This window comes from Podarcis tiliguerta (genome assembly GCF_965153285.1).
Source record: "Podarcis tiliguerta genome assembly, chromosome: 1".
In the NCBI taxonomy this organism is placed as follows: domain Eukaryota; kingdom Metazoa; phylum Chordata; class Lepidosauria; order Squamata; family Lacertidae; genus Podarcis; species Podarcis tiliguerta.
This window is the reverse complement of record NC_139534.1, coordinates 126,478,545-126,506,041: the sequence shown is the minus strand read 5'-3', so window position 1 is coordinate 126,506,041 and position 27,497 is coordinate 126,478,545. Positions and strand designations below refer to the sequence as shown.

General features: G+C 39.3%; 1 protein-coding gene and 1 long non-coding RNA gene across 17 annotated transcripts; one reads left to right on the top strand and one right to left on the bottom strand.

Moving 5' to 3' along the window:
* Positions 1 to 950: 950 nt before the first annotated feature.
* LOC310675499 (protein SIX6OS1) lies at positions 951 to 27,497 on the bottom strand. Of its 16 annotated transcripts, none has more exons than XM_083436226.1 (22): positions 27,160 to 27,497; positions 25,053 to 25,110; positions 24,390 to 24,446; positions 23,446 to 23,572; positions 21,922 to 22,011; positions 21,359 to 21,546; positions 20,106 to 20,148; positions 18,947 to 19,067; positions 16,092 to 16,186; positions 14,786 to 14,919; positions 13,566 to 13,645; positions 11,077 to 11,162; positions 10,905 to 10,969; positions 9,980 to 10,050; positions 8,822 to 8,952; positions 8,536 to 8,668; positions 6,795 to 6,846; positions 4,828 to 4,898; positions 2,958 to 3,088; positions 2,671 to 2,803; positions 2,015 to 2,069; positions 951 to 1,599 (listed from the first exon to the last, which is right to left on the bottom strand). In XM_083436226.1, the coding sequence occupies exons 1-22, from the start codon at positions 27,283 to 27,285 to the stop codon at positions 1,409 to 1,411; spliced, it is 2,238 nt and encodes a 745-aa protein (XP_083292352.1). In that variant the 5' UTR covers positions 27,286 to 27,497; the 3' UTR covers positions 951 to 1,408. The 16 variants fall into 16 exon arrangements, with proteins under 16 accessions (XP_083292352.1, XP_083292346.1, XP_083292349.1 ...); XM_083436220.1 differs by having other exon boundaries at positions 2,671 to 2,743; positions 6,789 to 6,846; positions 27,160 to 27,182; XM_083436223.1 differs by lacking the exon at positions 27,160 to 27,497 and adding an exon at positions 27,001 to 27,043 and having other exon boundaries at positions 6,789 to 6,846.
* LOC310678063 lies at positions 16,716 to 18,189 on the top strand. Its single transcript, XR_014511595.1, has 2 exons — positions 16,716 to 17,705; positions 17,778 to 18,189. It is a non-coding gene; the product is annotated as an uncharacterized lncRNA (long non-coding RNA).

Sequence of the window (27,497 nt, the reverse complement as noted above, 5' to 3'; positions counted from 1 at the left end):
CGGGTGTCTTCCCGTGTAAAAGTTGGGGTGTCTAGGCGACACCCCAACTTTATTTATAGGAATAATTTATAGGAATTATTTATATTTATATTTATATTATATATATCTATATTTATAGGTCTATTTATAGGAACTCAAACACTAAGATCCTGCTCTGTTCCAGTAACAAGAAGCCGAAAGCACCAGCCTGAAGATGACGAGTGAGACCTCGTCGAAACGTCGCCTAGACACCCCAACTTTTACACGGGAAGACACCCGAGGACACCAAAACCTGCATATATATATATATATATATAGGGGTACGCGGGTGGCGCTGTGGGTTAAAGCCTCAGCGCCTAGGGCTTGCCGATCGAAAGGTTGGCGGTTCGAATCCCCGCGGCGGGGTGCGCTCCCGCTGTTCGGTCCCAGCACCTGTCAACCTAGCAGTTCGAAAGCACTCTCGGGTGCAAGTAGATAAATAGGGACCGCTTACTAGCGGGAAGGTAAACAGCGTTTCCGTGTGCGGCTCTGGCTCGCCAGAGCAGTGATGTCACACTGGCCACGTGACCCGGAAGTGTCTTCGGACAGCGCTGGCCCTCGGCCTCTTTGAGTGTGATGGGCGCACAACCCTAGAGTCTGTCAAGACTGGCCCATACGGGCAGGGGTACCTTTATATATATATATATATATATATATATATATATATATCAAACTGATGCGGAAATGTGGATAACTGAACTTAATATTGGAAAAATGGGAAACCAAGAGGAACTAAAATGGCATATTCACCCATCACTCCTACAAAGTAGTGCCACAAGAAACCCTTTCAGAGTAGTTTAAAGCAGTCAGCTACCAAGTAGTCCAAATAATGTTCTAAACAGGTTGAATGTTTTGCTCAATTGAAACAGGAATTCATTTGCCATTGTTCACAGAAACATTTGGCCACATGAAGAAATGTGAGGCGTTTAATATATGGATTAATTTTTTATTTAAAATTTAAATGTCTTACAGGACAGTATTTTTTTTTAAAGGGGAAACAACTGTGACAATAGTGACAAGGTTTCTGTTGCTATAACAACTTGTAAAAGTTTTACCAAAAGTTTTTACAAAGTTGAGATGACAGTAAAATTCTTGATAAATACATAGCACCAAACATGTTGAAGAAGCTATTTCACATTAAAGTTATGAAGCTTACACTACATGCTGCTCATAAAATAAAAGTTTGTCAAAGGTTTTAACATAGTGAAACAATTACCTTTAACTTTCTTAACTGGAGCCATTTAAAATCAATAGACTTAACTGCAACAATGTCATCACTTGGATGAAAATATTTGTTCTCTTTTTCCTTTGTAATCTTCTTTTGTTTTAGGTGCAAGGTGAAAAACATTTGTTAATGCATAAGAACTCTAAGCCCATTTGAGGAACATAATTAAAAAAGTGAAAATGACTTTCTGCTTTGTGATGAAGATTGAAAGCCTTTTAGTGAGGCAGCCTGGGATGACCCAAAAGCAAAAGGAAAACTGAAGTCGTCTTTCCCATTTTGAAAAGCTTGAGCGGAAGAGCACGACGGAAAAGAAAATGCAAATGAATCATCATTCTCCATTTTCCCAAATAAATTTCCTTGAAGGGAATAATATTTTGAATTAACTTTTGACTTTCTATGGAATACAATCAATAATTCTGGAGATTAATTACAATTTCATTATTTCAAAAAATTGCCAAATAATAGTATTATTTCAGTTAGATATAACATGGATTCTGAGATTGTCCTACTGCTCATAAAGGACAAGAATTTCTGGCCAACAGTGTTCAAAGAAATTATGTCAAATATTCACTCCTAAAGGTGGAACTGCTAAAGCGTGACGAATCTCAAAAGCAGGTGAAAAGTGTAGAGTGAAATCTAAGCCATCATCATCATCATCATCTAAGCCCACAGAGGGAAGGTGTTGGGTGGCTATCAGCACACATGTTATCAGCAATATATGCAGTAAGAGAAGCTATTGACTAAACAATTTATTTCATGGTAAAAACTTACCAATATCTTTGTGTGATGAAATAGGGTTTAAATTTCCAGAATAGCTTTCACCTAACTGAAACATAATATATATAAGTGAATTAATTGCAAAACCAAGCAATAAATTAGTAAGCATCCTTTTACAAGTTCACCAGCTATTAAGGGAAATGCTGCACAGCGCAAGTTAAAGCAAAATTTCTCTTCTCAAACGCCGTATGTTTTGTGACAGTCTTGGTAAGAGTGTTACTTCTAAGGATATGTCACAAATCTCAGACACAATCCAGGTGGCTGGACATGCAAAAAGGTAGGGGTTATTCAATTACAGAAGACTCCACATGAACTAGTTCCGATTATTGCTTCTAAAGCTATGTTGTTGTTGTTCAGTCGTGTCTGACTCTTTGTGACCCCATGGACCAGAGCACGCCAGGCATACCAGTCCCTAAAGAAAACATCCCACTTTGCATTTCTGAACACTATCCTTACTACAGTTCACAGTTGTAGAGACCATGTTTCCCCCATTCACCTTTTATCCAGCCCTCAACCGATAAGGTTTGTGGTTGATTGGGGGTTGAAATTCAAATCTCCTCACCTCTAGTCTGACACTGACTGCACCATATTTTAGTAATGAATAAGCTGATCACTTCACACAGCTCTACATGTTGGCAATTCAATATTACCTGGCCTGGTGAAATTTCCGCTCCAAGTACAGAAGAATCAAAGAAATTAAATCCAGGGGACTTTGCAGTAAAGCTAGAAAGGAAAGGAAAAGCGGGCGACTTTGACATTGATCCTTCACTTTTTGATGGAGTTCTGTTGTAAAGAAAGGAGAAATTTAGTAAGAATGGTGGAGAGGGAATTGGTGTTAAAATGGGAAACATCCCAAAACTAGGTTTGGTAGAGTCTTTTACCACGTGCTCTGGAAAATGACAAGCTCATTAACAATATTTGAAATAAGAATTCTTACAGTTCCAATGGAGTTTCCATCCTACTAGAAGCAGGTGTCTTTGGAAGTATGTTAGACTCTGGAGTTCTTGGAAAGCTTACAGCATCGTCTTCTCTTTCTGCAAAATGACAGTCAGTTGTTGCCTGCCCATCCTGTTAAAGAGAAATTTTACATACAAGACCATGTTCATATGGCATTCACAGCTGTGTTGACACCAAGACATACTTATTGGGGCTTTTCAAAAAGAGAACAATCTTTATATTCATCAGGCATAAGACTGCCAAGTTTGGAACAACTGTAGTGAAGGTGGGATAAGAAACATTCTTAAATGAATGTATGCATGCATCCATCCATCCATCCATATACGTATAATGGAAGTAAAAAGTGAAAAATTCAATCACCTGTATATAGACATTTGATGAGTTATTTAACAATATACAGTGGTACCCCGCAAGATGAATGCCTCGGAAGACGAAAAACTCGCAAGACGAAAGGGTTTTTCGTTTTCTGAGGTGCTTCGCAAGACGGATTTTCCTAAGGGCTTGCTTCGCTAGACGAAACGGCCCTGCCTCTCGTGTCATGGCGACGGTCACTGCACGCACGCACGCACGCACGCACGCTCGCTTCCCCGCTCCTCCGGCTCCCTCCCACCTTCCTGCTGCCGGCTCCTCCGGCTCCCTCCCACCTCCTGGCTGACGGTTAGTGCCTCTCGCCGCTGGCCACCCCGCTCGCGCGCTCCCCTCAGAGAGCCGTTGCCGCCAGCGCCTCTCTCTCCCTGGAGTCGCGCTCCTGAGCCCTGCCGCCCTCCAGCAGCCGCGTCGCACGGTGGCCACAACGCGTGGGTGAGTCTGAGGTACCGGCTGCGGCAGCTGTCCTGCTTCTCCCCGCCCCTCCTCGCCATTGTCAGTGTTTAAATGGAGTGGTGCTTCGCAAGACGAAAAAACTCGTACAACAAAAAAACTCGCGGAACAAATTAATTTCGTCTTGCGAGGCACCACTGTAATGTTTGATTACAGTTTTCTCTAAGCTTATCAGTTGAAAGACTACAAAATCAGAATCACTTTAAAATATCTGCTAAAATAAAGAATATCAACAAAGGAGGGAGGACTGTCTGATCTCGGCTGCAGAGATGTTCTACAAATTTGGAACCTTAATACAGAACACAGAGCTCCTGTATCAGAGCCACAGGGACCACTAACATGTGTGTGAACTTTATAAAGCTGCCCTAGACTAAAATACCATCTAACTCAATTTTGTATACAAACTGAGTGGCAGCAGTTCTCCACTGTTTCAATCAGGACCTTTCTTATTCCTACCAAGCATTGAATCGGGGTGGGGGTGGGCTTTCACTTGAAAGTCCCTACAGTGGGTTACATGTCACTTAAAACATATAATACAATATTTAAAACCACTGTAAAATACTGTAAAATACAATGAAACAGTAGGTGTGAGTTGAATCAAATTACAAGAAATAGCACTTTAGCCCACTCCACTAAAAGTGACCTGTTGAGGAAAGCTATATAATGTTGGTGCAAGATTAACTTTGGAGGGGGTAGCATTCTGAAATTTAGAGGCTACCACTGAAAAGGCCCTCTCACGTGCCATCATCTGTCAAATCTCATTTGGCAACAGTACTGTTGAAAAGAGCCTCCCTGGCCAAGGTTATCTTTGATCATTCTAGAGCATGTGCTCCATCACCAAATATAGCCCCTCCTTGTGAAAACACTTTATTTTTTATTGCAACTACTTTCAAACAGGAGAGCTCACATGTAAAACATTAATTTCAAATGACACTGCATTATACAGCATGATAAAACTGCAGAAACCTGTGCTAATCAGGCATGAATTTGAAGGAAATAAATAGAAAAAACAAAAATAAAGTTAAACTGACTTGAAACACATGTGCAGAATCGTTTGATCTGCTTCCTTCTTCTCGTTCCACATATTCAGTCTTTTTTCCTTCTAGAGAAGATTGTTCGCATTAAAAATAATTCAGCTCATCACATGTGAAAATAATATTCAAAAGTAGCACTCTTCATACTATAAATTTACTAATGTAAGAGTTGGCTTATTTGTATTTTTTAGGAGCAGAGAGCATAATGGTATGTTCCACAAATCACTTAATCCATCATGGTGTCCCTTACATCAGCCTATACCCTCAACCTAAAGGCAGTGCAGTGCAATAAAACAGATAATCCATCTCTTGATCTACTGTACTGGGGGCTGACCTGTGCACCTGTTAGTAATGGGGTATCCTGGGCACTACAAACAAAAGCAAAGAGGTACAATAACTATACTGAAGAGATGCTCAAATGACCAGAGAAACTTGAAGAATTTGGCCTGCAAGTAGCATATTTAGAAGAAGAAAAAAGCTGGTTTCTGTAGCTGCATCCATATTAGTTGCAAAACCTTTAACATCATATATAAACAAATCATTCACAGGTCTATTTTTTTAACTACTTTGCACAATACTGTAATTGGTGGTGGCTGATTTTCCCACTTAAGCAGTGATTACAGACTCTGGCTGATACCACATGTGTGTGATTGCAGCAGTGGAACATTACCACAAATTCAACTATCAGTCAACATAATATATATTTTAAATAAAAATTTATTTATTTATTTTTAGGCACAGCAGTCCAAACAATCATGAGTCTTCATGCTTTTAAAACCAAGAATTCTATTTTATGCAGTTTGTAAATCATGCAATAAGTGGATAATCAGTATGAAGTTTTCCTTCACAGCTATATAATTAGCAAACCCTGGTAGGTCAGGAGACTGAGAGTGTTTCCACAGCACAGGAACTCTAAGCCCAGTTAAGGAACAATTTCTAAAAAGCAAAAAAAAATGGAAGGATTGAAAGCCTTGGAATGATCCAAAAAGGAAAACTGATGTCATCTTTCTCATCTTGAAAAGCTTGACCGGAAGAGCATGATGGAAAAGAAAATGCATATGAATAATCATTCTCCCTTTTCCTAAATAAATTTCCTTGAAGGGAATAATATTTGAATTGACTTTATAAGCTTGTTTGGAGGTTCTAGCAGGGGAGCGCAGCTTTCGTATACCCTTGACCGAATAACGGTACACTCCTTCTATCTGGGATGGTCGTCCTTTTCCACCGAGCGCGCAGCTTCGGGAGGGACGCACATGGAGCGGTGAGGGAGGAAGGGGACACCTGCCTAGCCAGCCAGATCAGCCAAATCAACCCTGGCGATCAATGGAGTGACAGATGTCGCAGCCAGATCGCCCTCTCATCCATAAGGAATACAATAAAAAATACTGGAGATTAATTACAATTACATTATTTAAAAAATGGCCTGAATACTAAAATAAATAAATAGTATTAGACATAACACGGATTCTGATATTGTCCCACTGCTCTTAAAGGACAGGATTTCATGACTGACAGTGTTCAAAGAACCCTTACATTTCAAATATTCAGACCACTGCTTCAAAAGAGTGAATGAAATTGCTGTGAGAGTTGGTTGGAACAATTAAAGTTTAACAAATCACAAGAGCAAGTGGAATGGATAGACAGAAACCACTAAGCCCAAGAGCTCTATGATACCGTGTGAAGCTCTATGATACCGTGTGAATCCAATTTAAACATTTTGTTAAATGAATGAAGCTACTGGGTGCCTATCAGCAATATGTGAATTAATGGAAGCTATTGACAAAACAGAGGATGAGATGGTTGGATAGTGTTCTCGAAGCTACCAGCATGAGTTTGACCAAACTGCGGGAGGCAGTGGAAGACAGATGTGCCTGGCGTGCTCTGGTCCATGGGGTCACGAAGAGTCGGACACAACTAAACAACGACACTTGACAAAACATTTCATGGTAAAAGCTTACCAATACCTTTGTGTAATGAAGTAGGATTTAAATTGCCAGCAGAATCTCTTTCACCTAACTGAAACATAATATTCATTATATAAGTGAATTAATTAGAAAACTCATCAATAAATTAGTAAATTCAGGATTTGAAAAGCACCATGTTTTAATTATCCAAGTTCTTAAAATGCTGCGAGGTAATAATAGTAAACATATTACTACAGGAGATTTGCTGATGTAGTGAAACTGAAATTCCAAAAATGAACCCTAGCTGTAAGAACTTGCCTTTTTTGCCAGCCTTGTTATTAAACTCCATGCATGTTACTTCTAAGGGTTATCCCTACTAGTGAGACATTAATTCCACCAAGTGCTCCAGAAGTCAAAGTAAAGACATGGCTACATTTTCTTTAAGATGTTCAGAGCAATCCTATGCATGTTTACTCTTTATTATCACTGTATTCAGCTTTAATCCCAGGTAGGTTGATGGAGGATTATACCCTGAATGTAATATTTTTATTATTTTGTGCATGTTAAAAAGCAAATCAAAAGCAAACATTACGTTTTACTAGTTTTGCAACCTGAGGACTGAGATTGCCATACCACTCCTAAATGCAATAATAATTTATTTCCAAGTAAAACTAAAGGCAGCAAGGGACGCGGGTGGCGCTGTGGGTTAAACCACAGAGCCTAGGACTTGCCGATCAGAAGGTTGGTGGTTCGAATCCCCGCGATGGGGTGAGCTCCTCTTGCTCGGTCCCTGCTCCTGCCAACCTAGCAGTTCGAAAGCACATCAAAGTGCAAGTAGATAAATAGGTACCACTCTGGCAGGAAGGTAAACGGCGTTTCCGTGTGCCACTCTGGTTCGCCAGAAGTGGCTTAGTCATGCTGGCCACATGATCCGGAAGCTGTATGCCGGCTCCCTCAGCCAATAAAGCGAGATGAGCGCCGCAACCCCAGAGTCGGCCACGACTGGACCTAATGGTCAGGGGTCCCTTTACCTTTTTAAAACTAAATGCATATGACCATGTTTATCATGAACTGGGACTCTCTGACTGGAGTCACCAAGGCTGCTTTTCAAACAAGTAACAAAAGAAAAACTCAACTCCATCAAGGAAGAGAGGCAGGTAAGGAGATGCATGTCTAATTTGAACCTGACTGATGTCAGTGGTAGACTTCATGGAAGATTCTGCAGAGAAGGTCACAGGCAACCTTGTAATCATCCTTTTACAGGTTGACAGGCTATTAATTCTGTATGTGGCCTGTTTAAGCAAATCTTCTCTTCTCAATCTTTGGTAAAAGAATGTGACTTCCAAGGACAGATCACTAATTTCAGGCAAATCCCAGGGGACTGGACATCCAAAAGAGTTTGGGTTATCCTTTTGCAAATGACTCCCAATGAACTAGTTTTTTATTATTGCTTAAGAATCTATACCAATCCCTAAAGAGAAATTTTGAACTTTGCATTTCAGAATTGTATCTTTACATGAAAATGCCTATTAGGTTGGCTATACCCGCAGATTACACTTATTATTCATGCTGTGTTTCTAATATTTATTTTATTACATTTATATCTTCGCTCTCCCAAAAAACTCATAGTTGTGGAAGCCATGGTTTCTCCCCCAAGCTTTTATCCATTCCCCACCCAACGAGGTTTGCAGTTGATTGGGAATTTAAATCTGCACCTTTTCACTTCTAGTCTGACACTAACTACATCATGAATACATTTCTCAAGCTCACACAGCTCTGCATTTTGAAAAGTCAGTGTTACCTGGCCTAGTGAAGTTTCCGCTCCAAGTACAGAAGACTCAAAGAAATTAAATCCAAGGGACTTTGCAGTAAAGCTAGAAAGGAAAGGAAAAGCAGGGGACTTTGACATTGATCCTTCACCTTTTGATGGAGTTCTGTTGTAAAGAAATAAGAGGAGAAATTTATTGGCAGTTGAGGGTGGGAATTGGTGTTAAGTTGCAAAGCAGTCAAAATCTGGGCTTTGTAGGGTGTTCACTCCAAAAGTGTGGAAGCATGACAAAGCTCATATCTGAACTAAGAATCCTTACAGTTCCAATGGAGTTTCTACCCTACTAGAAGTAGGTGTCTTTGGAAGTATGTGAGGCTCTGGAGTTCTGGGATAGCTTTCAGCATCGTCTTCTCTTTCTGCAAAATGACAGTCAGTTGTTGCCTGCCCATCCTGTTAAAAGAAATTTTACATACAAGACCATGTTTATATGGCATTCACAGCTGTTTAAACACCAAGACACACTTATTGGGGCTTTTCAAAAAGAGAACAATTTTTATATTCATCAGGTATAAGATTGCTGTGCTTAAAACAACATTAGTAAAGGTGGATAAGAAACGTTCTTAAATGTATGCATGCATCCATCCATATATAATGGAAGTGAAAAAATGAAAAAACCCTTCAATCACCTGTATATAGACATCACACACAAATTTGATTAGTTATTTAAACAATTTCTGTACTGCCTTTGAATGCCTGCTGAATTAAAAAAGCCTGAGCCCACGATATGGAACACATAGCTCCTGCTGGATACGAACCATGCATTTGAGCAATGGGGGACCACTAACATGTGTGTGAACTTTATGAAGCTGCACCATGCTAAAAGGGCATTGTTCTAACTCCATTTTGTATGCACACTGAATGGCAGCAGCTCCCCGGGGATTCAATCAGGATCTTATCCCTACCAAGGATTGAATCTAGGGGCTGCAGTATTTTTTTATTTATTAAACTTCTGACCCTCCTTTCACTTGAAGATCCCTTAAATGGGTTACATATCACTAAAAACAGTACTTCACTCCACTAAAAACATGGGCAAAGATGGGCATCTTGACCTGTTGAGAAAAGCTATACATTGTTGGTGCAAGATGCACCTCATTGGGGGCAGCATTCCACAGCTTAGAGGCTACCACTGAAAAGGCCCTCACATGCCATCATCTGTCAAATCTCATTGGGCAACAGCACCATTGAGCAGAGCCTCCATGGCTAGACTTATCATTGATCATTTTAGAGCATGTGCTCTATCACCAAGCATAGCCTCTCCTTGTGAAAACAGGACCCATTCTTTTCATTGCATCTACTTTCAGACAGGAGAGCTTACAAATGACATTGCATTATAGAGCATGTTAGAACTGAAAAACTGTTATCTGGGCATTTATTTAAGAAAAATAAATAGATAAAGCAAAAATAAAGGTAAATGGACTTGAAATGCTTGTGCAGAATCCTCAGTCCTGTTTCCTTCTTCACGTTCCATATACTCAACCTTTTTTCCTCCTAGAAAAAAATGCTTACATTAAAAAAAAAATCAGGCCATCACATGTAAAAAGAATATTCAAAAGTAGCACTGTTGGTACCATTGATCTACTAACATAAGAGTTGGTTTATTTGTGTTTTTTAGCAGCAGAGTATGATGATGTCTTCTACAAATCACTTAACCCATCCCTTACATGTCCCTTACATTAGCCTCATTCTAAAGGCAATGTGTAGCACGAGAGTGAAGTTCAATTCCACAGACTGCAAGATAGTCCTCTTGATTTGTTGCCCTGGAGGGTGATCCATGCACCTGTGAGGAATGTGGTATTCTGGGCACCACAAACAAAAGCAAAGGGGTTCAGGAACAACACTGAGGCTCAAAGGGCCAAATAAGGGTCCTATAAGTGGCACATTGAGAAACAAGGCTGCATAGGTATCCTGTGTAAGTGGGTCCATATTGACTGGAAAACCTTTAATACACTATATAGGCAAGTCATTCATAGTTCTATTCTTTATCTACTTTGTAAAATGCTGCAATTGCTGATGACAAGTGTTCCTGATTAAGCAGTGATGATGACTGACACTAATTAGTTGATCCCATATGCTGTGTGTAATTGTGGCCATGAAACACCACCACAAATATAACCATCAACCAACATAGTGGTTGTTGCGACACAATTTAATGTTAGGCATAATCGTCCATAAGTTCACAATTCTTCATTATTTTAAAATCAAGAACTCTAATTTATTCAATTTGTAATTTACACAGTAAGTCAATAAGAAGGATGAAGTTTTCTTCTTTTCTTTAGCTATATGATTATGTATAAAGTATTTTAAAGTATTTTGTATTCTAACGTTTCAGTTGCATTTTATACCTATTTCTGCAGCCTCAGCCTCAAACCACTGCCTGTTGTTTGTTTGCTTCTGATAGGATAGCAACCTAAGACAATAAACAGGATAACGAGTTTGTTTCAAAAACATTATCTTCATTCAAGATTCTTAATCCACACTTTCACTAATGAAAATATGATTTGTTTTAAAAGTTACCTTAGTGGTGTTTGGTTTTGCAAGCTTGTTACAGACGAAAGCTGGGCATTTTTTGCTATGTTAGTTCCTATGGTGTCATTACATTTCTAAAACAGAGGACATATTTCAAATGAAGGGAAGTACAAAATGATAAATTCAGACATGTTGACTTTTCCTTAGGCTGTACAAATACAGCTCTTTTGACCTCTATTTACAGGTCATGATTTTGAAACATTATTTTTCCTGCCATCAGATCTGCTCCAATTTGTCCTTTTGGTTTCCCTAAAAAAAATAAAACACTAAAAGAAAATGGCTATAGTGAATAAATTAATTTGCATTGCTGTATATTTACTTAATAGGCTCATTTTTGTTATGTGTTAAATAAAGAATATACTGTATAACTGAAGTGAGTATAGCATTTACTTTTTACTTAGGCTTTCAAAAACAAACTCTGATATATACCTATTATATGAAATATATTAGGAGACCTCATTATAGTGTGAGTTGATGTACTCTTAAAAGGGAAAGACATTGCATATTTATAGCAAGGAAGGTCAAAAGAAAAGGATGTAGAACATTGTTCTGGCATGCTGAAGAACCACATAGTGGTACAGCAATAAAACTGCTAGCACATTTACAAAGCTAAGCAGGGTCTGGTACGTTTCAGATTGGATGGGGGAACCACGTGTTGCGATTCCTACATTACAGGGTGTTTGACTAGATGACCTTCATGGTCTCTTCCAGCTCCACAATTCTATGATTTTATGAAAACAAAGGCACAGTGAAGTCAAACTTAAGCACTTGCAAGTTCCATTGATTTTTCTGGCAGAATTAAGAGACTACCTATATTTCTCTCACTGAAGTCAATGGAACTTCAAATTGCTTATTGGCATCACATAAGTCTATATCAAAGGATGAAAAACATAAATATTTATTTATTTAATTTTATGTACAACTTAATTGTAACAAAGCCTGTAAGTGGTTTACAAGAATCAGGGTTTGAGGGTTTGTAGAGCTCTTTCCCTTTCTATCAAACCTGTACCTTGTTAGCTGGGAAGAATGGGATGGACCAGTGTAGTAGTGGTGCAGACTGGGTGGGTGAAGTGTGTTTCTTGCTGTATATCTGCATGGAGTCTCTGACTCAGGGCCAGACCCATATGCATAGTCCTGTCTGGATAGATAGGTGAGATTGCCCTGCAATTCTTGGGAGGGGAAGAACAGGCAGAACAAATTTTCTGGTTGTGTAACACCTCCCACTGAATCAGTGACCTTGCATTTTATTGTTTTGCATTAAAAATACCTAAGAGAAGGTGATGGCTGTATAGATGTAGCTTGTGCCCCTCTCTAGAGAAGAAGGATTGTGTCTGGTAACTCCATGCTTCTAGGATCAACTATGGAAGGGCCATAGCTCAGCAATTGAGTACATGCTTTGTATGTAAAAGGTCCCAGGTTCAATCGCTGGCATCTCCAAGTAGGGCTGGGAGAGAACCTGAAGCTCACCTCATGTTGGAAGCGAGAACATATTTTGTGGCTACTGTGCTGGTTACCATTTAGCTTCCAAGTCTAAATCAAAGTGCTGTTTTTCACTTTTTAGGTTTTTCACAAACTAAGACCCAAATCTATCTCAGAAATCACCCTTCCTCATATAAGCCTGTTACATAGCCTGTATAGGCTAAAGGCACGAGGCCACCATTCTGCTAAAGCTGAGCAGATCTGGGTTCAGTCGAATTACATGCACTCTGTCTTGGATTCCAGGAAAGAAGAAAGGTGAGAAATATACGAAAGTAAAATAAAAAGAATCTGTATCAGTGGAGTCCTCCTCCATATAGCTGCATCACATTAAATGGGTACATTGGAGGTGAAGATAAGGGTCTTTTGCTGGAACTGAATGGCCTCCTTTAAGGGCTTAGGACACTGTTTATTCTGTCAGACCACTGGTTCATCTAGCTCAATATTATCCACACTAACTGGTAGTAACTCTCCAGAGTTTCCAAGGGGAGTCTTTTCCAGTCCCACACTGAGATATCAACTATTCAACCTGGTACTTTTACAACTGAGACATGGCCCTGAGTTGTGTTTAGCTTCAGTGAAGTTATAAACCCTATCTCTTCCAGAAGCTTTCGGTGGCTGAATTATAATGAGATTCTGTGCAGGGGGCTGCCTATATTGTTGCTGAAGTTTTGAACTGCCCCTGTTTTCACTTTAAAAAAATGTTGCTCTGTTGTTTGCTTGGATTGTTTTTGTATGTTTTGTTTTTATTTTAGTATTTATCCTACTGTATCTTTATGGCTTTAGTTTTTGTGGTGGCACATAAATGAAGCAATACAAAAATAATAAAAATAAAACATTTAGACATCTAGATTTGTTTTTCTGTTGTTGGTTTTATATATATGTAGAATGTTACAATGTGAAATTGACTGCTTCTTTTAAATCAAATCATCTTTTAAACAATAGATACAAAAAATTGCTCCTGTCTTGTCCCTGGTCTCACCTGCTTTCCATTTGCATACCTGTCTTTCATTTTCTGCATGGCTGAAGTATATACTGGTCACTGCTGAATGTCCTGCAGAATCTTTTCTCACTTCCATACCTATATTATTTAATGGCAGTTTGATATAATTAGCCATTACATAATTTAGCTTTATTATTAAACAACTGAAAACAAAATTGACAATAAATGCTTATAAACAGCATGAAGGTGATCAGAAAGCTATCAGCTTGAAGATAACAAACTTCAGGACAAATATACCAGTTTCTTAAAACATATATGGATGACTGCTGAGAAGAACTGGCGCAAAGTATTATGTGGAAAAGTCTCTCAATACTATATCTGTCACCTTTGGTGTAGGCAATTCAGAGTACAGAAAACACACTGATGCATTTGCCTATATAACAATTGTGATCATTCTATATTATTATTATTAACTGCAAAGCATAGGGTGGTTTACAATATAAAAACATAGCTGCTAAACCAGGTGAGGATAACTGATGAGCCTCAGACTTCTCCTGCATGCGAAGACAGGCTGTAGTGGATTGAGCGGATGAGACCAATAGTGGGTCCAATGGTCAAGAAGGCAGTTTCTGCACATGCTGTAGAGGGAACTGAGGGGCAGATGGGGCTCATCAACCTGGAAAGGTAGCCCATCTAGGAGAAGAAAAACTCTGGTCCTAAACATCCACTGCCTTGCAGGATATCTTTGGAAGAAGAAAAGCCTAAGGAGTAAACCCTACACAAATCTGGAGTCCTTAACACAATTGTATGACACCTTGTATGCCTCCTTCTGGCAACTCCTGCAGCCAAGCTGGTGCCAAATGTATTGCTCTGCTTTTCTTTGGACCACATCAGTAAGACCGAGAGGGGGAGGATCTTGTCATCTGGGCAGCCCAAGACTGCCATACACACACTGCCCACGCTTGTGCCCTGGGGAGGTCATGTCGGTGCTAACACAGCAGTTTGTCTCCAGCAGCACTCCATCGTTTCTCGAGACAGACATATGCCAACAAGAAGTAACAAACAAAACCAATACCCACCCACCCACCCACCCAATAATAATCATATGTATGCTTTCAGAAACATTAGTGCCCATACAATGATTGTGTCTACTGCACAGAGTGTGGAGTCCCCCTCAGATGTGGCAGGGACTGCTTACTATGGGATAATTAACATCTACATTACTCCTTACCTAAAAATGAAACCTCAAAATATTTTCTTTACAGATATAAATTATACCTCTCTGCGTTTGCTGAAACAATGGCTTCAGAGTTGAGAAACTTTGGACTAATTTCTGACAAATGCTAGGAAGCTGTAATGATTCATACATCTGACTTTTCTCTTTTAACACATGGTGACTCTCTTTGAACAAGCTGAAAGAAGAAAAAAGCTACAATGAAAGCAAACAGTAAACAAGGTGAGTGGATTTTCAAAAAAAGAGAGAGATGGAAAGGCCAGGGGGTGGCTTAATGAGGTAAAGGACAAAACATTGAAAAGATGTACCTTCTCTGCCTAAGCTAGAATCCATTATAATATATTTGCTGGGTAATACCTGCCAATGGGCATGACACAAACATGACAAATTATAGAACAGAAAGAACGTAACATGGAGCCATATAGGGACAAAACATTTAATACATCCCTCTACCTTCCTTTTTAAAAAAAATCCCCATCCTAAAATGCAGTATACAGAGGATCTTGCATTAATTGCAATAAAACAAAGACATGTGACATTAAATGCAGAAAGGTAGCACAGTATGTATATTATAGGGTTGACATATGTCCAGAATTTCTCAGACATAACCGGAATTTGGCCATCGGAAACAGTGCCTGGGCAGAAATCGCCGAAATGTCCGGGAAAATCCAGACGTATGGCAACCAATGTCAGAAGTGTAGATTTTGGCAAAATTCCTTAAGAATAGCTCAGCATCTTTGCAAAAAAACCCACCACAACAACAAAAAACAAAAACCTCAACAACTTCTGTATCTGTATTTTCACTTTTTGAAATATGGCAACCCTAGTTCAATGGGAGATTTGCCAAATATTTAAGTGAAGTCAGAATTGCACCCTTAGACTTCAGTAAAGTATCTTAAGATAGAGATAAAGCTTTTAAAATAAATATTTCTTCCTTGATAAAAAGGTATAAAGGCAATGCTATTCTCAACTACAACTGCAATGGCAGGTCAGAACTAGCCCCTCTTATTCATGTGCTGATTAGAAGGTCTGCACTGACATTAGAGTAATGCAGGAGCCACTTTCTACTGTTATAGAGCACTGACAATAACTATTCCCTCTCCTCTGGGAACTCTAGTGTTATTTTTTGGGGGAGGGGGACTCACATACAAGATAATGTAAGGAATATAATCTGCACAATCTTCCAACACTACAGCTCCTATTATTCTTCAGGGAAAGCCTGGGCAGTTAAAGGGGTATAAACATGATATATGTTTGTTGTGCAGATATGTCTGAATGTTTATATAGATTGGATTATAGCATTACAGTTTACGGGACTTATGTGTGATAAAATCAATTTTAAAATATTGCCTTTCATCAGATGCCTTCCTTGCTTCAAGATCTTTTGCATTTTCCTTTTCTATCACTTCAGGATTGTGTTGATCTTCTTTAATCTTTTCAATTTGCTAAAGAAAAATTATATAAACAAATGATATAACTGTATCCATGGACAGTATTCAACTTCTTGTACTAGTTCAAGGATTAGCACTAGTTTAAGGGGATTCCCCCCCCCCTCTCATGGATTGGAGGAACCCCCAGAATAGATTTAGGGAGTACAGAGATGAGGAGACAGGGACAGAATCTTCTACCACAAAGGGAAAAACCCTTGCACTAACAGAATATTCACTGTAGCATTATGTTTAATACAATGCCCCTCTTTTATTATGCACTACAGGGTACCCCATAAGCTTCACTGAAAAATCTGGTGGTTCCTTAAAAGTTGTAAAGTTGCTTCCAGCATAGAAAGGCAGTCTTATTTTTCCATGACTTGTCAACACTAACCCAAGAAACCCAAGGGTCTATCTCTGCCTGCCCTTGTTTAATTAATGGCACCTTTCCACCTTAAAAAGCCCTTAGAATGACTTAGACCAATAGTAAAATAAAAAAGGAATCAATTACAGTAGCTTAGATTCAGAACTTTATCTACTCACAGGAGAACACTTGCCCCGACAAAAGAAAGGGAAGCAATTTTCACTGATTCCCACTTTCCACTGCACATAGCCCCCTATGAATCTGTTATTGAGAGTTGTGGGAACCTCTGAAGCAGTATAGAAGGTGGGGAGGCTACAGGGAACTAGTAAAAATCACCTTCATCTGTCAAATTGCAATCACTTCTGTAAATGAAAGGAGCCCTTTTGTTCATGGGAGGGCATGACAGGATCTATTACATTTCTTTAAACTTATTAAAATCAGAATCTAAACTACAAAAAAAATTATTAAGTTTTAAGACAACAACCTATTAGAAAGGGTCATCTCTCTATCACCACCACGGAAGCCTTCAAATGGGCTCTATGCTGTTTTGGCTGAAATTTTCAGATGTTTTTCTTCATTTGCACTCTTATCTTTGTTTCTGCTGTCTCATTGCCTGTAGCTGCCTAGTAATCCACAAAGATGTTTCAACTCTGGCAAGAGGGAAAGGGTTCTAGGGGCTATTGTGCCCACTATTTGAGTCTGTGTACACACCATACATTTAAAGCACATTTCTTGCTCCCACCCTAGAAAAGGAATCCTGGGAAGTGTAGTCTACCCCTCACAGAGCTACAATTCCCAGCATCCTTAACAAACTAACATTGTCAGGATTCTGTGGGTGGGTGCATTAAATATATGTTGCATATGTAGCCTAAGTGAGTTCCAAAGTCCACCACTACAGCTTATGGATAGTAGAATCAGCAGAATACGCCTGCAATGGACAGTAGTATACAGCCAGCTGAATACTTCCCCAGTCTGGCAACAAACCTGATGCATTAGTCTCTGGAAGTCTTTAAGTGGTCCTCCACCCTTGAGGAGGCTTGAGGAACATATAAAACCAATCTTAGATCTCTATGGGGTATGTTCAGAAAAGCAAGTGCTATAAAGAACCCTGTTGAAAGGGATTGAAAGGCTCTGAATCCAGTTCTTCAAAAGCTATATGGGCCTGAGGCCCAAGTCATTGTTGTTGTTGTTTAGTCGTTTAGTCGTGTCCGACTCTCCGTGACCCCATGGACCAGAGCACGCCAGGTCATACATTTATTAATAATGCTATGTACAACATACTTTGCCTGACACGTACAATATTTTTACAGGTGTTACTGTGTGGCATGACACTAGACTATGCAGAACATTTCGGACTTTTTAGTGGGAAATGATATACAGATTTTAAAAAGCTGACCTAGCCTGACCAGTTCTCCTTGTTCAATAATAATGCATGGATCAGACCACATTGTGAATAGGATGCAGGATTTTAGGTGTTTGAAGGGGAGGTATGCCAGGTGTTTTTTAATTCCAACTCTGGCAAGAGGGAAAGGGTTCTTTTGAATTGCTATAGGTATGTGTGTGACTGAAATGAGGGTGTTTATGCTGCTTGTGACTGTGTGAATATGACATGGCAATATGGCCTTTCTTTTACATTGATTGAAGAGAAAGAGAAAGAGAAAGAGAAAGAGAAAGAAACCAGAACACTGAGCAGTGAAATGGTTCAAATCTCTGCTCAACCATGAACTCTGTGGGTAGCCTTAGGCAAGCCACTATTTCTGAGCTACTGCCCCAAATCTGCAATAGGGGAGAATAATGGTGACCTACATACTCAGAAGATAAAGGAAAAAGAATTGTAGCTGGAGCTATTAGTGTCTTCAATAAAATGTAGTGTAAAGTTTTCCTGGCAACAGCAAAGAAATTTCATTGACATTTATATATTACCTCTCAGTTCCTTTATTTAACTTCTAATCAGTCAACCACTATGTAGCTGGGTCTTCAGTCTCTCTCCGCTCCCCCCCCCCCCATGTCTGTTGTTACCTGCCAGATTCTAAAATCCTGTCAGGCGCTTAACATAGGATGAAGATATTTCTTTTAAATTTGTGGGAGTTGGGAGGCAGTGGGGCTCTGTTGAGAGGTGAACTGGTGGAGAGCATCAGGAACAAGGAACTGCATGAGGGTGGGGGGGTCAGGATTTGCTAGATCTGAGTGAAATGAGAGACCTTGGGTGATTATGTTATCTGATGTGTGGGTTGGGTATCATCCACAATGCTTCAGAGGAAATCCCATTTTGTCATCTTAAATTAGTAAGAACACAATAATTACCAACTATGGAACTGAGCTTGAAATAATGCAATATATCTTTAGCAACTGTGAGTGACGTAGTAGTGTTTTAGCAGATGGTAACATAGCATGGAATTTAAAAGGCATTTTACCTGTTTGAAATAATTAATTTTCATTTGTAGTTCTTCTGCTGTTTTTTCTAGTTCAAGTGATTGCTGCCTGAGAACCACTGCATGCGTAAGAATTTCTTTTGTGTTGTGCCTCAAAGAAGCACTTTCTTAGGTTAAGGAATCAATAAAACATACACAACAAACAGTCAAAGAAAAATGCTAAATGGAAACACATTTTAGTGTGCTCACTTGGATTTAAGCCTTTGAAATAAATGAACTTATTCACACTTACGTTGTTTAACTTGGATAACTTTTAATCTCAACCCAGATTCAGCCACATTTGTGCTGAACATGTTGTCTGAATCATTTGCTATTAACCCAGACAGAAATGTGCTGGAATCCACATTTGGATGATAAACAGTGGGATGCCATGCAATATTTAGGGCTTAATGTTCAGATAAACCACTTATCACAGCCTTTGTTCATGCCTGATGGAGGGGACAGTTGTCATATCACAACTGTGCTGGTTGTGTGAAATGAGTTCTAGTATTTCAACTGAACTGAACTGAAGAATTGAGCTTTCAGTGTCCTCCTGTGGCTAAAGAACTGGATATGAACAACATGTAAATCCTTAGATTTATTACATTGCTTTGGGCAAGCTGAGGCTCTGCTGTGCTTCCGAAAATCTGAAACAATGTTAAGAACGCTATTGCAAGAATTAAGACCATTCTGAATAACAACTAGCACAAAAGGCCTTTGTGTATTCAATCTATAAACATCATACTTATCCCATTTTTATCCCACCCTATCCTGAAGATTCATGGTGAATTATATATGACAAAAATGTACCAGTAATAAATGCACAGAACTTTTAGCATTTATTGTAAATAATTTAGAACAAATCTTTACTTGTGAATAGCAAATAGAGCAGTAAATAGGACAGTTCTAAACCAAAGTTAAACTAATATTTCTTCCTTGCTCATGACTTGTTGATTACAGTAGCTACATGGCCTGAACTATAGGATTTGTTCTTACCCCTCTACGTCAATTACAATTCAATAGACTTCTTTAAGAGCTGGAAGACAATGTAGATACCTGTGTTTTTCAACATCTTTCAGCAATCATAAAGTCAGTAACAAAGACAAGAAAAACCACAGCGCAACTCTTAAACAGACAATTTTTAAGCTGAGTATATGGATACATCTGTAATGCCCACTGCAAAAGTGACTGGAACGGACCAGGTTCTGGAGGAAGGAAAGTTGTTCATGAATTAATCTCATTTTTACGCATTTTGGGTAAAAACTGGTCACAAAGGTTTTTAAAAATAGCTTTTCATTCCAGATTGTGCTATATCATGTTCTCACCATGTTAATCTGCACAATAGATCCTGTTTTGGATCCACTGCTGTTGCTTGAGGCTCAGGTGGCCTCAGTGGCACGAATCTGGTCAAGGATAGCCTAACGTCTGTCGTCTATGCTCTTGTAACCTCTAGGTTAGATTACTGAAACGTGTTATACATGAGGCTGCCTCTGAATGGTTCAGAAACTGGCTGGTGCAGAATTCAATGGCCAGATTGTTCACTGGGGCAAGATGGTTTGAATATATCATTCCAATCCTTGACCGATTGCACTGGCTGCCAATTAGTTTCCAGGTTCAATTCATTCAAAGTGATAGTTTTAACAATAAAGCTTTATGGCTCAGAACTGCAATACCGCAAGGACTGCCTCTCCCCATATGAACCGACCCAGACCCTGTGATCATCATCAGAGGCCCTTCTTCGTGTGCTTCCTCTGTGAGAGGTCCAGAGGGTGGCAACACAAGAACAGGCATCTCCTGTGGTGGCTCCCCATTTGTGGAACACTCTCCTCTGACATCTTTGTTACATATCTTTAGGTGCCAGGCTAAAACATTCCTGTTCTCCTAGGTCTTTGGCTAGTTAAACTATATACACCTTTTAAATTGGGGGTACTGTTTTTGTTTATTATAGTATGTATTTGTTGTTATATTGTGAACTGCCCTATGATCTTCAGATGAAGGGCAGTATACAAATTAAATAAATAATAAACAATGACAATAATATCAGGTGGATTGAAGAGCAAACTATTGATCTGGGCATACCCTTAAAGAAAAATAATCCCAACTCACTGCAATCTGTTGAATTAACTTTTAGATCCCTTCCAAACTCTGCTTTATTTCTGTGGATGAATTCAAAGCATTTTGGCTTTTCTTATAGAATGTTTTCCCCTCTCCTCCTGTCATGTGCCATTCTAGTAGTTCTCCCCACAAAACACCCAGACCCCATTTTGTGGGGGTGCACAAGAAAGGGTAAGAACCTTGTTGCACAAGCAGAAGGCCTTGCACCCGGCTTCCACTGATGGAATTCATTAAGTGAATTCCACCATGTATCTTTTATTTCAGTTGGGATAACTGGCATTATAGAAACTATGTTTTTACCTCGAAGCTCTATCACTTCAGCTTCTTTCTTTTTAAGTAGCTCAGACTGCTTCAGAACTCGGTTTTGGATTTCTTCAAATTCATTTTTTTCCTGGTGATATTCCTGAGCAATGGCAGTTGCTAAATATTTTTCTTGGTGCTGTTTAAAAGTCTCTTGATACTGAGTTGTGTAATCCTGGTACATTTTCCTTTTAAAACAAGGAAATACAATCACCCGCCTTAGACACCACTTTAACTATCTTTTCAAAGCGAAGCCAGTACTTGAGACAATTGCTCAGTTCAACACAGGGGAAATTTGAAAAAACTATGTGTTGCCTTAACTGAACTACAACATAGTTGGGAATATGAGAAACCACCTGTATTTTTCTATTACTTTTCAGTGATAGGATGCAGTCAGCAATTGCCATTGAAGTGGTGGTGTACCCCAAAATAGAATTCTCCATTAAAGAATAGATCCTTATCTTCCTGAGTGTTCACATTTTTATAGGTAACAAATTCATTGTTTATAATCAGCAATATTTTATGGAAGTCTTAATATACAGCTGTCAAACATTTCTACATACTTGTCTTTTTCTGTTGATTCCTGGTAATTCTGAAGTTCCTTCTGCAAATATTCTTCATGCTGACTAAGAATCATGTATGTTGGTTTCCAGCTAAGGCAACAAATTTAAAACTACAGTAAGCATCTAATTATTAAAAGCATAGTTTAATTATATTCATAAGTAACAAAACCATCATAAAAATGGGTAATTACCACCAGCACCTTTCTATTTACACTCTCCCTTCTTGCTACCAGAAGATAATGTGATGGTGTCCTCTGAGAAACAGGAACCCGGGATATACTTTTGGCTCAGAGTCACCTTTGTGAGCCTAAGCTAAAACTTCTGTGCTTTTCTCATTGATTTCAATTGCATGTAGCTTGTATCCAGTGTAAAGTTCAGTACTAACATGTGTACCAACTTTTCATATCACAAAATACTCACACTCAAAAATACTCATTAATACAATAAAACTAACTGGAACCCAGAAAACCTTCTCAGTTGCTGCTCTCAGACCCCAGAACTCCTTGCCAAGGGAGGCCCAGTTATCCCTGTCTCTGATTACTTTCCACTGTTTGGCAAATGCATTTTTATTAATACAGTACAGTCCTTTGACCCACATGTTGATTTGCAAGTAAATTGTGGTTGGCTCTAAATGGTTATTTGTCTGGTATTTTATGTTTTTCAGTTTGTATTTTATTGCTGTTTTATTGTATTTTGATATTTTTATTATACAATGATACCTTGGTTTACAAACTTAATCCGTTCTGGAAGTCCGTTCTTAAACCAGAGTGTGTTTTTCCATAGCAGCAGGGGACTCAATTTACAAATGGAACTCACTTAACAAGAAGTGAAACATGTTCTGCTTCCAAGGCAAAGTTCACAAACAAAACACCTACTTCTGAGTTTGCAGCATTCTTAATCCAAGTTGTTCATAAACTAAGCTGTTCTTAAACCAAGGTACCACTGCATTTGTATTATTGCTGCTAGCTGACTGGATCGCCATTTGCCAGAAACACAGGGTATAAGTGTAACAAAGAAAGACATAGTAGTTAAGAAACTGGTGTGAACCATGCAGTGCTGGATTACCAAATAGACTGAGTAGGCACTGGCCTATGGGCCCCACACCTTTTAGGGACCCCACGATAACAGATCAAAATAATATTGATTTGATCTTGAAAGAAAATTACAACCAAGCTTTCTTAGTTCAATGTTATCCCACTAAAGCACACACACAAGCCCCCCCCCCAAGTTTGAGACTCCCTAGGGGCCTCTGAAAGGGTTTAATCCAGTCAGACCCATTCAGACACTCTACCACCCATACGCAGTATGTAAATAATAATACTGACTGACCGAGTTGCTGTAAGATTATAGAGATAATGTACTGAAAGCACTTTAAAACCTCAGAAGGTGCTATGTATCTTCTCTGTCTATAACAAAATAACTTCACACCCCTTCTTACTAGCTAAATCCATAATTGCTTGATTACAAAGAGGTATATTATAGCCAATTGCGGTTTCAGAAATAAAGTTTTTACCATATACTTACGCATTACAATTCTCTCTACAGCTATTGTTTCGTTTGTGTAGGCTAGCAATTGCCTCCTTGTTCTTGTTAATTTCTTCTTGTAGCTGACAGATCTCAATCTTTTTCCCTGCAGTATTTGCAGAATATACTGAAAGAAAATGTTTATTTCATGTTTGATGGAATTTAAGATCGGAATAGGTCACTGGGATACAAACTATACAACTGGAACCACCCAATATGTTCCAAGGTTAGAGCTATAGAGCAGAATTTACCTAACAGTCTCATCAGCAGAAGCTGTGCACAAAGACTTGCTTACACAACAAGACCTGCCCTCCTCTGCTCCCCACACACTCTCCCAAAATTAGTTTGGGGTTGGTGGAGAGGGTATAACTCTGACCAGCAAGCTGAAATGCTTGCACAGATAGAATGTTTGAAAGAGCTTGATGCTAAATTCCACCCAGAATATTGATCCAGCACCTTCTTATGCAGGCACAGGCAACCTCGGCTCTCCAAATGTTTTGGGACTACAATTCCCATTATCCCTAGCTAACAGGACCAGTGGTCAGGGATGATGGGAATTGTAGTTCCAAAACATCTGGAGGGCTGAGGTTGCCTATGCCTGTTCTTATGGATACTGGAGGTCTACTATGCATCTGGAGCTCCCCTGCTTTCTAGGGCTGCTACATTTGTTTCAATAAGGTAGCAGGTCCTTGTGCATGGTGGTTTTTGTGTGTTTTTTGTTAGACATGCCTTTGGATAGACACCACAAGTTGTGAATCATAACCAATTCTCAGACCAAGAGTACAACTTATCGACAATGAGGACCACTTTCCATTACAATCCACCAAGGATAAGAGGAATGTTTCTATCAAGGAAAGGCAAAGGGCATGCAGAAATATATATGAGAGCTTAAACTGCAACAAATGCAAGATTCTGACAAAATTTATGTATTAAAGTCAACTCACTCTGTATCTGTTGCCTCAAATGTTCCTTGGAGTAAGATGCTTGCTGCAGCTGAAACACTGTAGCAGAAACCATATAGATGAATGATATCATTGCCTTCAGATATTACAGTAAGTGTGAGAACTAATTTACATTTTAAAACAGTAACTTAGTCACTTGAATACTAGATTTTATTTCAGTGCTAGGTGTATTCAAGCTGTTTGTCTTTGGCTTGCGTATATTAAACTATACCCCATCTGCTGCTTCCCCTCCTTCCGCATCCCAAAGCTGCTTTTCCTGCATTTCAGATGCATTTGCCTTATAAACATCCATCCAAACCAGTACAAAGGTGAAAACTGCTGATGGGGAAAGGAGAGGGAAGAATTAAACCATTCCCACCATTCTTTGCTATTAATTCTCCTCTCTCAAATTTGCTTAGAAGTGACTGTTAGGACCTTATAACATGTAGTTTGGCGTCGAGTGCAATTCTATCTTAACCCAGTAACACAGATCCATATGGGACTCAGCTACGTTAGTACTGTAAAGAAAAAGTGTTTTAAATGTGTTATAACACTGTGAGGCAAACAATATATGCCAAATAATAAAAAAACTATAGATAACTGAAGGCTGGGGATGTGAGGACTCTCCCTTGCTTGTTTCCAAAGCTGAACCACACGGCAACATACCAAGCTGTAGCAGTAGTTTGTTCAGGTTGTTTAACATGACATCAGCCATTTTGTAAACCTACATGAAGAGGGAAAAGAAAAGGAAGAACATAATAAAAGCACAAGCTCACAATGACATACTTAATAGCCCCAGCAATACAAAATGAAAATAGGAGACAAATGAAAAGAAAACCCACCCCTTGCTGTAAAGGCCTGGGTATAGAGTAGTGCAGTATAAAAATTCTATTACTATTATTACAGGCTATGCTAGCACAGGAGATGCTTTGTAAGGCAGGGGTGAAATTTTCGTGAAAAAGGAGGGAATATGCGGCTAACATTAACCCTCTTGTAAAATTATCCCACTTTGTCTGAGGCAGTTTTTTCCACTGACCTGTTCGTAATGATAGCTGGAGCCTTTAACCAGCTTTTTACCATTAATAAATTTTAATGTATCTGAATAAGCATCACAAACTTTCCAATGTTAAAAGGGTTCAAAGTTACACTGCATGTTCACCAATCTTTTGCCGCTCCCTCATTAAGGTTTTCACAGGTAACGATAAACACGATCCTTAAATGATCAGTCAGGAGTGCTTAGCAAAACAGTGACATTTTTGTCTAAATACAAAATTAAGTCAGATGTAAAGTTTCCAGACCACATAACATGACGGTTCTGGGTGAAATCTGCATTTCTACAAAACCCTGTTTGTTTGTTTGTTTGTTTGTTTATTAAATTTCTACACAGCCCCCTCAGCCGAAGGCCACAGGGCAGTTCATTCACTTTAAAAATACTTTCAAACCACAGCCTTCACCCCCAACGTGATTTAAGGGCAGACTGACAACAACAGTAATAAAAATAGATTTTAAAAACCTATTGATGACAAAAAAAAACCACCACAAACACGGTTTCAGAAAAACAGATAAAAATAATCTGTGGCGTGTATGGCACCAGACCTGCTGCCCTTCGTCAAAAAACAAAACAAAACACCCCACTTCGTTTGGGAAGGGGGGGTCCTGTTTATTCAATGGGGGCAGTAAGACTCACAGGGAGGCTGAGAGTCAACCTCTTAAAACGCTGTTCAGCAGAAAGCAAAATGGCGCCGCCCTGGAGGGGGGGAAAGCGCGGGAAAAGCTGAGGAGGCGGAGGAAAGACACGCGTTTCTGAGGCGCATCTCGCGGTGCTTTAACCGCCGTTTGGCTGCGGTGATCCGCCTCAGGCGCTCGGCAGCCTATTTCCCGCCTTTATTTTAAGCCCTAACGGCAGCGGGGCGGGCGGGGGAGGGGAGCTGCGCCGCCTGAGGAGATTCGTTTGGCGGGAAGCCCTGAGGGGGTTGGCTGAGCCCGCTGCGTCCAAGAAGGCTTTGCTCCTCTGGGCGCAGTGGGGCTTTACTTCCGAGTAGACATGGTTTAGGGTTGCGCGCCCTTCCTGCGGGGATTTATAACATTCTACGGCAGTTAAAATATGGGGTTTCTTTGGGGGGGTGTAATTGGTTTGCTTTTTGTTTAGATAGATAGATAGATAGATAGATAGATAGATAGATAGATAGATCTATCTCTATATATCTATATCTCGTTCTCATTTTGCATTATTCTGTTGTGAAGCACCCTGGGCTCTTTGGATTAAGGGGTGATATACAAATTTAATTGATGGTGATGATAAATATATAAAAATAACGACGACAGTATTAGCTTAATAGGGTTGACATATTTCAAAAAGTGAAAATCCAGACACAAAAGTGAGTCTTCCAGGAAATTCTGGCCATATGGCAACCCCATGACCAAGCACCTTCTGGTGAAGGGTGGTATACAAATTTAATAAATTATTAGAATTACAGTATAATCATCTACTAAAAATTAGCAACAAGAGTATTCTTCTCCAAGCACATTTGGATGGAGGGCAGTATACAAGTTTAGAAAAATGTTATTATTATTATTATTATTATTATTAATAATAATAATCTTTCCCAAGCACCTATGGGCAGTTCCCCTGTCATGTCTCAGATTGCATTTCTGCTTGATTCCCTGCACAACCCCACAAGAAGAGTGCAATCCTCAACCATATTTGCTCGGGATTAAATAAATGCACTCATATTTTTTTTAAAAAGATTGAGGTATTAAAGAGTACTACTACTGGCCACTTAAGTGTGTGGTTCTTGGCTGAAATGGTTCCAGCTGAAAAAAAGCCCTGTATACAGTCAATGTTAACAGCTATGATCCTAGAGGAAGAAGTACCGGTATCCAGTTTTCCAAAGTACATAATACTGTGGTTTGACTACTGGGAAAATGCAATATCATACTGCTCCAAAATTGGAAGATTAAAGGCGGTCATGAGAATAGCCCCAAAGTATTGAATACCTGACTGAAATCAGTGGGAACAGATCTCTTTGTTGTTGTTGTTGTTGTTGTTGTTGTTTTAATGAATCAACTCACTTTCTCTTACTTTCTCTTTCCCCAAATACTCTTGAAGAA

Coding starts and splice junctions, on each gene's coding strand:
- LOC310675499 (XM_083436226.1), bottom strand. CDS start 27,285: ATGTACTTTGGAAAACTGGATACCGGTACTTCTTCCTCTAGGATCATA. Junction 25,111..27,159: donor ACCACACACTTAAGTGGCCA/GTAGTAGTACTC, acceptor CTCTTCATGTAG/GTTTACAAAATGGCTGATGT. Junction 16,187..18,946: donor AAATTAATTATTTCAAACAG/GTAAAATGCCTT, acceptor ATTTTTCTTTAG/CAAATTGAAAAGATTAAAGA.